Here is a 13,186-nt window from a genome sequence, read left to right on the forward strand (position 1 = left end):
TCTCTTTCCTTACTTTGATTAATTCCTTCTCTAATTTCTCTCTTTCTTTCAAGTTAGTTTTTGTTTTCTCTCTCTGCTTATGACATTCTTTGTTTCCTCTCTGTTCTTTAATTATTTATTGTTTTTCTCTATTTCCTTCTGTTGTTATTCGTTGTTTTTCTCTCACTCGTACGTCTCGATACAAAAGTACATGTACCGCGTACCGCGACACTGGACATATAGGACGTACGTTGAGCATTGCAGAAGAGCTACGTGCGCGCGCAATATCTTGTCATGGATAGACTTTTCCCAGTCGGTTCCTTGAAATTTATTGGGAAAAGGTCCAGGCCAGGGTGTAAAACGCAAAGTCGCCACCCGGCCAGTGTACAAGCACTCAGAAGTCAAGCATACAACCACCCACCGTATCCAAACTCGAGGCCCACCTGCTTCAGCTCGCCCTCGTCGGCTTGCTCCAGATCGGCAGCAGATTGCCAAGGCAGAGTTTGAACACATGCTTGAACTCGGCATTATCAGACAATCTGATAGCAACTGGTCAAGTCCCTTGCACATGGTTCCGAAGAAGACACCAGGGGACTGGCGACCTTGTGGAGATTATCGCATGCTTAATGCTCGTACTATTCCTGATAGATACCCTATTCCTCATTTGCAAGATTTCTCTGCGTCACTTAGTGGCAAGACAATCTTTTCCAAGATTGATCTCATCAGGGCATATCATCAGATCCCAGTCGAGCCTAGCGATATCCACAAGACAGCTATAACCACCCCTTTTGGATTATTCGAGTTTGTTAGGATGCCGTTTGGCCTTCGCAATGCAGCTCAGACATTCCAAAGATTGATGGATGATGTCACTCGCGGTCTTCCTTTCGTCTATGTTTATCTAGACGATATTCTTGTAGCTAGTACTACCAAAGACGAACACGAGACACATCTCCGTTTACTCTTTGACCGCCTGCAAGAGTATGGAATCATTCTCAACCCCGCTAAGTGTCAGTTCGGAGTACCTTTACTGTCCTTTCTAGGGCATAAAGTTGACTCGGAAGGAATACAGCCACTTAGTGACAAGGTGAAGATCATCCGTGATTTTCCGATACCTACATCACTTACCAAACTACGAGAGTTCCTCGGGCTGATCAATTTCTACAGACGGTTCATTCCGCGGTGTGCAGAAGTACTCCAGCCTCTCACGGATCTGTTGAAAAATAGATTGAAGAAGAACCAACCAATCATCCTAGGTGAACAAGAACTTTCTGCTTTCAATCAGGCTAAAGATCAGTTAGCTAACGCTGCAGTTTTAGTTCATCCTAGAATTGATGTTCCTCTATGCCTGTTGGTTGATGCATCTGATGTGGGAGTCGGAGGTACTATCCAACAGCTGGTAGATGGTATTTGGCAACCGTTGGCTTTCTTTTCTAAGAGACTACAGCCTGCCGAGACTAAGTACAGCACTTTCGGTCGGGAACTGTTAGCAGCCTACCTCGGTGTAAAGCACTTTCGACATCTACTTGAAGGTCGCACATTTACCATCTACACGGATCACAAACCTCTCACCCATGCTTTGAATTCAAAGCCTGACCGACACTCACCTCGTGAAATCCGCCAGCTTGATTTCATATCCCAATACACATCTGAGATACACCACATAGCAGGAAGGGAGAACACAGCAGCAGACGCTCTCTCCCGTCTGTGTATCGACAGAGTTGATTCATCCTCGGTCATAGATTTTGCAGCCATTGCGAAAGATCAAGAGGATGATAGTGAGGTACAGGACTCCTCGCTTCAGCTTAAGTCTATATCGCTTCCTGGTTCTCTTACTACCATGCTATGTGATGTTTCGACAGGTGTTGCTAGACCCCTTGTTCCAGTCAAACACAGACGAGCTATTTTTGACGCCCTCCACGGACTATCCCATCCTGGGATCAGGGCCACTCAAAAGCTCATCACGGAACGTTTCGTTTGGCCTGGTATTAATCATGATATCAGGAAATGGGCCAGAACATGTCTTGAATGCCAGAGATATGCAAGGTGCATAAACACACAAAAGTTCCACTTGGCACTTTTACCTCACCTGATGCGCGTTTCTCTCATGTGCACATCGATCTTAATTGTAGGCCCACTTCCTACTTCAGGGGTAACACGTACCTTCTTACTTGTGTGGATCGTTACACCAGATGGCCAGAAGCTATACCTATCCCAGATATCACTGCGGATACTGTAGCACGTACTTTTGTGGCCAGATGGGTAGCGGTGTTTGGTGCTCCAACTACTCTTACTACAGACAGGGGTAGACAATTTGAGTCAGCACTCTTCCTTGCTCTCACTAATCTTCTTGGCACTAAACGCATTCGCACAACAGCATACCATCCAGCAGCCAATGGGCTTGTTGAGCGTTTTCACAGGCAACTCAAAGCCTCTCTCAAGGCGCATAACACCGTCCGTTGGACTGAGGTCCTTCCCTTGGTATTGCTGGGTATACGTACAGCTATCAAGTCTGATCTGGGATGTTCCGCAGCAGAACTCGTTTTTGGTACTACGGTCATGCTACCGGCCCAATTTGTGTCTCCTTCACAGACTGACTCTGCTGGCGATCCAGCTAATTACGCCCACAGACTGAAGAGACTGATGCGTGAATTACATCCCACCCCTACTCGCAAACAACGAGCTACCCCTACACAGGTACACCCAGAGTTGCATTCCTCATCCAGTCATCCCACGTCTTTTTGAGGGTTGATGCAGTCAAGGGGCCCCTTCAACCTCCTTACAGGGGGCCTTTTCGAGTCCTTCAACGCTCTGACAAGTTTTTTACTATTGATTACAATGGTAAACGTGAAACTGTCAGTGTTGAGAGACTTAAACCAGCTTTCATGGAGCAATTAAGATCTCCCTGCTCAATCTAAGAAGGGTCAAGATTCACCTATCCAAGTCCCTCGGCAATCCAACTCCGCAGACTTAGCACTAGATCCTGCTCCGTTAGCACTGGATCCTGCTCCGTTAGCACTGGATCCTGCTCCGTTAGCACTGGATCCTGCACCGTTAGCATTGGATCCTGCGCTGAAGCAGAACACTCCTGAGATTCGAAAGACCAGGTCTGGTCGTCAAGTTAGATGGCCAGTGAGGTTCGTGGATTTTTTCGAAGTCGGGTGAAGCATATTAAACTTACTGTGTTTCAACAGTGTTACCATATTTTCGTATTTTCAAGTCAACATGCATGTAGGTCTATATTTCCTCATCGATTTGTTGCTACTTTTCATTCGACAACGAATCTAGAGGGGAGCTACTGTAGTGACTTGACCTTTGGAGAACTTTGCATTTGTAAATATTATTGTCTTGTCTTTATTGTGTGGCTTGAAGTCTAGCCTTTTATTCCATTGTCACTCATTTCTTTAGTGACACCTGTTGCATTACTAGAGTGCCACAAATACTTACTCTGGCAAGCACATTCCATACCCTATGGGTTGGGATGGGCAACCACCTAATGTACTGGTATAGCTTATACTGTACAGGGACATTACACTTGCTTGCTTTATTTGCCACACCTATTTGTATGACTTCTCCTGAGCTGTTCATATAGAGCACACCTATTCTAGAGAGTCGATCGATCAACAGCAAAGCTAATTCAGCTTCATCTTAATTCTTGTCCTATTTCTTCGCTTGTTTCTCTACTCGGTTCTGAGGCCTTATTACTTTATAGAGATTATAAGTTTCTTCTTCTTTACTTAATTCGCGAAGAAGCGTCATTACTTTGTACATGGTCTTACATATTCTTTCTACGGGTGCTGTGCAATATTTGAACTACTACTTGTGATATAATATATGTTCCAAGTATCTGTACTCAACAGGTGTTTCTACGAGACAAGGTAGGAAAGAAATCTATTTCTATTTCTTTTATTTAGGTGATTAAATTCCCTAAAAGTTTAAGGCAAACTAGGAATAGTCTTACAATAATGAAGATGAATTCAAGAATTCTGTTGAAAGTTACAACAAAACTATTAAAAGAATCCCAAAACCAAAAGACAAACAGATAAACAACAGAAATAACAACATGATTTTTTTTTTTAATAGCAACTTATTTTTAGGATTTGATCATATCTCAACGTGTTTTTGTTGATACATATTTATATTTATATCTAAATTTGGGACTTTTTGATTGTTGGGTCTTGAAACATGCCAGAAAATGGATCTATGTCAAACCTGTCTATAGTGACCGTCTTTGTCTTTGTAGACAGGTTCCTTTAGTACGTTTCAATGAGAAACCATTTTCACGGGGGAAACAAATTGGTCATTGTAGACAGGTGGTTACTAAAGCAGGTTTGACTGCATTTGCTGTATAATGTGGCAGATAAAAGGTTAAAAAAAAAGGTCTCACTGGTTCTTTATATATTATTCTATATAATTTTATTTCCCCATATGAAAGAAATTCATCCATGCCGACCTACACTTTGTGGAGTAAATTTCCATCACCTTTTCTATGATCATTTGCATTTGGAAGCAATTTGCTTTCATATTGGATTGTGCGGTCACCTAAAATGCATCGCTGGCATAAAATATATACCTACTATGAAAGAGAACACATCCGTGAAAGTGAAATTGACTCTGGTGAGCCCACCAGAGTCAAATTCTTTCTTACTATATAAGCATGTTTGAAGGAACTCCTTTTTTCTGGTGCTTTCATAGAAAGGAAACATGCATAGATGATAAGAAATTCTCAGTTTAACACATAAAACGCGTATTTCTGATTATTTATCTAAAATGCAAATTAAATCATATCAGACAAATTAAAGTATCTCTCATAGTAGTGTATTTTAAGGAAGTAAATATAAGGGAGTCTTTTGAGAATATATATAAATTTCACGGGTTTCAGTTGGAGACTATAATTATGTTATGTAATAGTGATAGTTTCTTTTCTTGTTCGGAAATCTTTCAGGAGGGACAAATTGTACCTCCTTAGAATGCGCTAAAGGCCTCAAGTTGATTTCATTGATAAGTCTGTGCTATCGTGTTAGAACTAAACCACTTACCCATGACTGATATAACAAAGGTGCATGTTGCTGTGTTCCCACTCGGGTCTTGAGCCGCGTAAGTGACTATGTTCTGACCGACGGGAAACGCATCTCCGCTACGACTTGGGGTCAGGGTCATACTGTTGGAATTATCGGATGCAGTGGGCTCCGCCCAAATCGCCGTGGCCGTTTCTGATCCGAGCTCTGTCGTTAAAGTCTGAGAGCTCGGGCAGTCAGTGATAATCGGGGCTTCATGGTCTGCAAACATAAGGAACACAACATTTTTTTCAACATATGTCACAATTCTCTTTTGTTTAATTTAATTTAGTTTTATTTATTTAATTTGTTTTTAGGGAATAATTAGCTCTAAAATAAGGTATGTTAATAAATTATCATTAGGATTCATTTTACGTGGTATGTTAATAAACCGTCATGCGAGGTTGCAGTCTACATTGAATTGTGCCAGGGTTACTGGTGAGTTGCAGGCGTTTGTGGTCTAATAAGATCTGTACCTTCATTTTAGGGACCACTCGCAAAACGAGGACGTCCTTGGTTCGAGAACCATGTGAAATTGTTAAAAATTTCATATAGGGGGTCGTTTATTTAGGTTCTCTATTTGCATGGAGAAAGTAGGTCCTCGGTTATGCGGTAATTAAATTTCCAGATCTTTCTCGGGTGTTATATTTCTACAGAATCCTGTGTCCTTGAATATGTAATATCTTACTGACGTGTACTGGGTATTATGATCGAGCACTTGATTTACAAAAGAAACGTGTGAGACATATTTTCAAAACTCATCTTGCTGTTACAGATAAGTTTTGAGATAAGTTTGTGAGGTCTTGCATATCCCTGATAGCATCACGAAAGGCTCTCGTACTACTATAACACAGGAATCAGGTGGGGTATCACGACCCCACTTTTGTTTCTCTCGTTAAAACTTTGACAGAGCATTGCAGCTCTTCGCATCTGTACTCTTCATCATCTTACGTAATAGTGTAAACATACTTTTAGGAGTAGTGAAAGTCAAATGGGGGTTTCAATTTTAAACGACGAGTTTTAGTCATGAGGGGCTTTAATGGGTACACTTTAGTATACGTGTGTTCTCAGGTACAATCCTTCCTCAGTGCTTGTATCCTGAATCTCATATTTTTGTAGATAATTATGCATTATCTCATCTTAAGCTTGTACCATTTTCTATCATACTTTTTCAAACAAATACCTCAATGAGCTATACATCAAAGTATTACTTTTTCTTCTTCATAATTACCCCCACCATAATACTAGCACTCTGCCTGTATCCTTGCAGTATGTTCTTCTGTTTCCACTTAATGCTATTTAATGTTATTTTCAATCATTGTTTTGAAGGTATAATTATGACTCTCGTTATTAGTTATCATTTTTCCTGTAGATTATGCACAATTGAAGATCACGTTGCGACGCATGACTGATAAACAATACCATATTTTATCCTTCAATAAGGTATACACACATATGTCCCATTTGGCCCACGTGAAATAAATAGGTACCTGGCAATGCTGGGGTAACAATAATTGCAGGGACCCCAGGAAACATACTGATGATCGAGGCTACAATGAAGACAATATAATATTACAAATACTTACCACTGACAACTATGGCAAACATGCATGTGGCTGTATTTCCTTGAGCATCAACTGACGTGTAAGACAGAGAGGTGATTCCAATTGGAAAGTTGCCTGGATTGGTCCCCTCTCCATTGAATGTCTGTGTAAAGTCATTAGAGTTATCTGTAACACTGGGTTCTACCCAGGAAACCATTGCAAAGTCCTGGTTAAGTTCTGTGCTCACAGACTGTGTGGATGGACACTGATCTATCACAGGCTCTTCGGTGTCTGTAAAGATTAAAATGATATATATTATAATAATTTTTCAAAGAATCATCCGAGAAATGGTCTTAAAAAAGACTGTTGGTTATCTTTCTTAGCTTATAGTTCTAAGGAGAACTATATGGAACCTGTTCGAGAGGATATGTGGTAAGAGCTAGTGGCACGACGTTTCAAACAGGTTGACTATCCGTTGTCAGGAGTGGGAATAGCTGGCGTGTGTGATCTTAAGTCCCCTAGTTGCAAACGTGGGGGTACTATACATGACCGTGTGGGCTTGAGTCACCGGGTACGTGTGGACTTGGGTGAGCTGCTTGTCCCTCTAGGCTGGAGTCTCCGGTTGTGGACTTGGGGGTACTCCGAATCTATGAGTGGGATGGCGTTGTGGTGTGGGCGAGATGCTGTGTGTGCATGTCCCCAACCTGGGCGTTGTTGTGTCGGCGAGATGCTGTGTGTGTCCCTGACTTAGATGGCGTTGTGTGTCGTCGAGACGCTGTGTGTGTACCCGATGTAGGCGGCTTTGTAGTCTGCTGTGCATTGTATCTGTGAGGCTGGCGGCTGATTTGTGGATTCGGCGGGTGGTGGTGGTTGATGTACGGGTGTCTGCGACTGGGGTGTAGCTAGCGCTATTGGTGGTGGAGGAGTGTCCGTGTACTTGCATGTTGATGAGTGGTTTCCAGATGTTGTTGATGTATAAACCTGAGTCTTGGGGCACAGTGTTGTACGTGGCAGTGAATTTCGATGGCTTCTCAGATTCGGCGTGTGTGCCAGTGCTTCGATCGATCATTATGGAGATGAGATGACTGATGTTGTTTGGGCCTGTTTGAGGATGGTGAACTTATTCCAATTGCTGAGTCTGAAGCTGGTTTTGTGCTCCTTGAGTCTTGTTTCCAGATTTCTCCCAGTTTCAACAATGTGTAGACTTTTCCACGTTTGCATTTTGTAGACTCCAGCTTTCTTTTGGTTTGGATTCATGCTTGTCTTTGTGGGTGTGTATATCAATTGGGGTTTGTTGGAGGAATTGTGCCGAACTTGGATGTCTGCTGTTTGAAGGATCCGTTGAATCTTGTGAGAGGCTTGGCCGATACAGGGTAAAACAACAGTTTGTTTCTGGGGTGTATAGCTACGGGTTGGTTCTCTTCATGGCTGGTGTTGGTTACGGGCTTGCTGGCTGGTGTCCTAGCAGGACTTGATCTTATGTCTTGGGTATGTGTTGATGGTAGTTAGAGTTGAGTTGATGGGCTCGGCGTATGAGAGTGTTAAGGACTAATTGCAGTTCAGCTGGATGGTGGAAGGATCTGTAGTGAAGATATCTATCCGTGCATGAGTTTCCTGTAGTTATATAGCTTGGTGAGCAGGCTTGCTGGATGGCAATTTGGTAATGCGGACGTCTAGGAAGGGGATGCTGTTGTTTTGCTATTCCCCACTCCTGACGACGGATAGTCAACCTCTTAGAAACATTGAGCCACTCCTACTACAGAGCCATCCTCTCCAAGCGGCGCTAGCGTTCTCATTAGAACTATAAGCTATAAACCAACAGTCTTTTCAAGACTGCACCAACAGTCCCGTTCAGGACTATACACACACTCAAGAAAGAAAGATTACAAAGAGCCCTAGCTTTTCAGGGTTACTCCCCAATCCTTCCCCTCTCCCCGATGGTGCAACCCCAAGCCTGTCTTTCTACATTACCATGCAAGTCGATACTTATGAGCAGCAATTATAATAGTATTAATATTTAAAATAATAATGATAACAGAATATTTGAAAGCGTGCATGCAATAAAAGAAATACATGTACATTTACAAGATCAACCTACCACTGACTACTATCTCGAACATGCAAGTAGCTCTATTTCCGGCAGCATCAACAGCTGTGTATGAAAGAGAGGTTATTCCCAGTGAAAAGTCGCCTGCATTGGTCCCCTGTCCATTGAATGTCAACGTAACACTATAAGAGTTATCTGACACTGTTGGTTCAGTCCAAGACACTGTAGCGAAATTCTGACCGGGCTGCATGGGAACGGACTTGGACAATGGACAGCCAACTATAACTGGTTCCTCAGTATCTGAAAAGAAAACAATTGCATGAAAACAATTATAATATAAATAATAACATTAACTGTTATGATGATTATGATGATGACTTAAGGTTAATACAATGATAATGATAATAATAATGATAATATCAATGAATTATAATGTATAACGATAAAGTCAATACTACCACTATTAATACTACTACAGCATTTAGATATCACAATGTTAATTTGAAATTTACAACAACAACAAAATATTTTGACGATCAATTAATAGAATTTATTTAGACTTAAAACCAAAATATTCAAAAGCGTGCATGAAATTATGAAATATACATCCACAAGATTCACCTACCACTGACTACTATCTCGAACATGCAAGTAGCTCTATTTCCAGCAGTATCGACAGCTGTGTATGAAAGAGAAGTGATTCCTTGTGTAAAGTTGCCTGGATTGTTCCCCTCTCCATCGAATGTGACGCCAATCTCATCAGACGTATCTGAATTATCTATCACTGTTGGTTCAGTCCAAGACACTGTAGAGAAATTCTGGCCGAGCGCCATGGGTACGAACTGGGAGGATGGACAATCATGTATAGCTGGTTCTTCATTATCTGGAATGAGAGAAAATTAATGATAATGATAATAACATTTCTCATACTTTTATGTTGCTGGTGGCTAGCTAGGTCGGAAAAACCTTGAGCTTGTTCGACCTGGCAATTATTGCAGGCTGATGTATACGGAATGAGCCTTCGCGGGGGAGCTAGACCCGCGATCTTTGGTCTCTCTGGTAGCAGACATGTGCAGGATTTGATGCACACTGACGATGGTCTAGTCCTTAATTTATACTGGGTATCTTGCTCAACAAGCCTAGCTTTTTCTGAGATTCTTTTTTTTCCCCCTCTCAGTTAAATCAAGCAATATAAAATATTTTGTCTTATTCTCTACTTAAATGTACTCTGTAAACTTATTTTATTACACATGCTCATCAGTATTTTGTTACTTGTATAATTCATTTGTTTTATTAAATATAGTACAAAATGTATGGTTTATATATGACATTTTAATTTGTAGATGTTTGAGTGGAAAAATAAAGAAAATAAAATAAATAAAAATCAAAAATTATGTGTACTAAAAAATGAAATTAATGATAATAGTATCGATCATCACATGATGATGATGATGATGATGATGATATTAAAAATATTTATAATGATGGCAGGGGGGGGGGCATTACGTGGCCTCCCCCCCCCCCCCCCCCCTCCTTGATTATTCTGATTGTTCAGGAACACATACAGATGGCGCCCGGCCATGCACTCACTTACTTTTTTCTTTCGAGTCTTGCGCATCTTTTAAAACAATTTTTTGAAAATCGGACGTACAGTTACAAAGTCACGTGACCTTTTGTCTTTGCATGTCAGCCCGAAAATCCCTCATTTTCGTGATTTGTGTACAAAACATATGGAAATGTCATTTTTCATAAAAAGAGATAAAACATTGTTTATTGTGTCTTGTTTAAAGTTTAGGTGTTTGTTTTGGGAGTCAAAATAGTTAAATTGTAGTAAGAAATTAAATAAAAAACAAAAATAATCAAATACACAAGTTAAAAACAATGAAATACATAAGAAATTATCAGAACAAAAGATAACATTAGGAATAACCTTGCTCTTCCTAAATTTTGTTGTCGTAGTATTGTTTCAAATTGTCTAACGGGTACATGTAGTAAAAAAGAATGCTTAAATATAAAGAATATATGGTTTATGGGTAAAAAGGTGAATGTTATGACCTTATTTGCATAAATTACCATAAATATGCACATGAGTGAATTTTTCCAAAAAATTAAATTTACCATAGTATTCTATACACTTCACTTGACATGCGTGCATATTTTCGCGGTGATCGGCCGTTTCACGGCTGAGATCTTAGGGGGGGGGGTATAATGGCCCCAGCCGTATTAAAACCTCAAATAGCCCGGCCTATTTAGGGTTAAGACCAAAATATTCAAAACCGTGCATGATACATAAAATATACATCCACAAGATTCACTTACCACTGACTACTATCTCGAACATGCAAGTAGCTCTATTTCCGGCAGCATCAACAGCTGTGTATGAAAGAGAGGTTATCCCCAGTGAAAAGTCGCCTGCATTAGTCCCCTCTCCATTGAATGTCAACGTAACACTATAAGAGTTATCTGACACTGTTGGTTCAGTCCAAGACACTGTAGCGAAATTCTGACCGGGCTGCATGGGAACCGACTTGGACAATGGACAGCCAACTATAACTGGTTCCTCAGTATCTGTAAAGAAAACAATTGCATAAAAGAAATTATAATATAAATATTAACATATATAATGATAATAATAATAATAATGATAATATCAATGAATTATAATGTATAACGATAAAGTCAATACTACCACTATTAATACTACTACAGCATTTAGATATCACAATGTTAATTTGAAATTTACAACAACAACAAAATATTTTGACGATCGATTAATAGAATTTATTTAGACTTAAGACCAAAATATTCAAAAGCGTGCATGAAACATGAAATAAACATCCACAAGATTCACCTACCACTGACTACTATCTCGAACATGCAAGTAGCTCTATTTCCAGCAGTATCGACAGCTGTGTATGAAAGAGAAGTGATTCCTTGTGTAAAGTTGCCTGGATTGGTTCCCTCTCCATCGAATGTGACGCCAATCTCATCAGACATATCTGAATTATCTATCACTGTTGGTTCAGTCCAAGACACTGTAGAGAAATTCTGGCCGAGCGCCATGGATACGAACTGGGAGGATGGACAATCACGTATAGCTGGTTCTTCATTATCTGGAATGAAAGCAAATTAATGATAATGATAATAACATATACTTTTATGTTGCTGTTTCACTCTTTCATAAGATGTATAATAATTTACTGTTTATAGATGATTTTTAGAATAATTAGCACTTTTCTAGGTGTAAACTTTTTTTTTACTCACACGGTATACATGTATATGTATTTTAAAGTTTCCTTCAGGATGCCAATTTCTTTTATTTATTGTATTAATATATGTACATGTATTTTTAAAATGTCTTGGGCCAAGGAAAATGAGTTCCTACTTCCTAGTTTCTTGTCTCCACCAGGATCCTTTTGATGTAATTTTTTGTTTAAATAAAAAATATTGATCTGAAGATATCTCTTACCTGAAATAAATAAAGTAAACAAATGCATACTTTATTATTTTGATACATTTTATAGCCTCTTTGTCAGAACATACATTGTATATGCAATTACATTGAAAGTTCAGAAAATTTGTGTTGAAATTGAAACAATAGCTTTTTCATGCTGAAGTAACCTGTCAAATTACTTGTAAATTTAATTAAATTCTTTTGAAACTTTGAAACATTTATTTGCAGCATACCAGATTGGGAAGGGGGGGTGCCATTTATTCTGACTGTATCATATATTTAAGACCCTGAAATGTCACTATCAGTATATTACATAAGAGCACACACCCAGACCTTGATTCGAGGTTAACTCCCTGTTTGTATCTTGCTCTCTCCTTATGTACATAGGATTCCCCCTGCTTAGACACAAATCCCTATTCCTCTCTTCTCCCCTCTCTCACTTTCTTGTTTACTCTCTCTTGTGGAATTACCACTGGTAGCATTCCTGATAAGAATGAATTGATGTGTTAGGCCCATTTGGTCAAGTCTTTATCCATCTTGCTGTTGTAGAGAGCAGACATGGGTTTTGAATGGTATTGCAGCTCCTTTGTTTTAGGTAAGAGAAAAACTAATTCCTCACACCTTATAACTAAATGTCCTACTTGTGTATTTATAGGCCAACAGTTAGGCCTACCTCTCTTATACATTTATGAAAGAGAAGTGTAGAGTAATGATTAATGAGATAAAGTATTTATTCTCTTTCTAGTGAGATATCTTTTCATATATTGGGAAGTTTGTTTCTCTATCTATATAGCACATAGTATATTCACTTCATTAAAGTAACATTAGATATAATCTATGTGATAAGGTTATATTCATGTAAATATTCCTGTATCTTGACTGACAAACCCTATCATTTAGGCAACATGAGAGCACAAGAATGCATTTTGTCTGAATACCGAAAACTAGTTTGCTAGCGGATATAACGAAGGGATTGTTCTAGAGATCCTAGTATATGTACATGTATCATTACTTGGTACCCTGGGTTGGTGAATACACTGACAAGAAGGGGGGTGCTATATAGTTATTGTATGAATACCGCTTTATTAGTTTGGATCTTTGTAATATT

General features: G+C 39.6%; 1 protein-coding gene across 3 annotated transcripts in view; it reads right to left on the bottom strand.

Moving 5' to 3' along the window:
• LOC105441198 (hyalin-like) overlaps positions 1-11,680 on the bottom strand; it is a 28,881-nt gene extending 17,201 nt beyond the window's left edge. Inside the window, exons 1-6 of one of the 3 annotated variants that reach the window (XM_030981980.1) lie at positions 11,480-11,680; positions 10,944-11,192; positions 9,250-9,507; positions 8,676-8,924; positions 6,620-6,868; positions 5,016-5,255 (exon numbers count right to left, since the gene is read on the bottom strand). In XM_030981980.1, the coding sequence (XP_030837840.1) occupies positions 5,016-5,255; positions 6,620-6,868; positions 8,676-8,924; positions 9,250-9,507; positions 10,944-11,192; positions 11,480-11,621 (1,387 nt within the window). In that variant the 5' untranslated portion in view covers positions 11,622-11,680. The remainder of the gene's footprint in view (positions 1-5,015; positions 5,256-6,619; positions 6,869-8,675; positions 8,925-9,249; positions 9,508-10,943; positions 11,193-11,479) is intronic. The other 2 variants (XM_030981982.1, XM_030981983.1) reach the window with 2 other exon arrangements.
• Positions 11,681-13,186: the final 1,506 nt, after the last annotated feature.

The sequence above is a fragment of the Strongylocentrotus purpuratus genome, unplaced genomic scaffold (assembly GCF_000002235.5).
Source record: "Strongylocentrotus purpuratus isolate Spur 01 unplaced genomic scaffold, Spur_5.0 spur5_scaffold_12, whole genome shotgun sequence".
Lineage (NCBI taxonomy): Eukaryota > Metazoa > Echinodermata > Echinoidea > Camarodonta > Strongylocentrotidae > Strongylocentrotus > Strongylocentrotus purpuratus.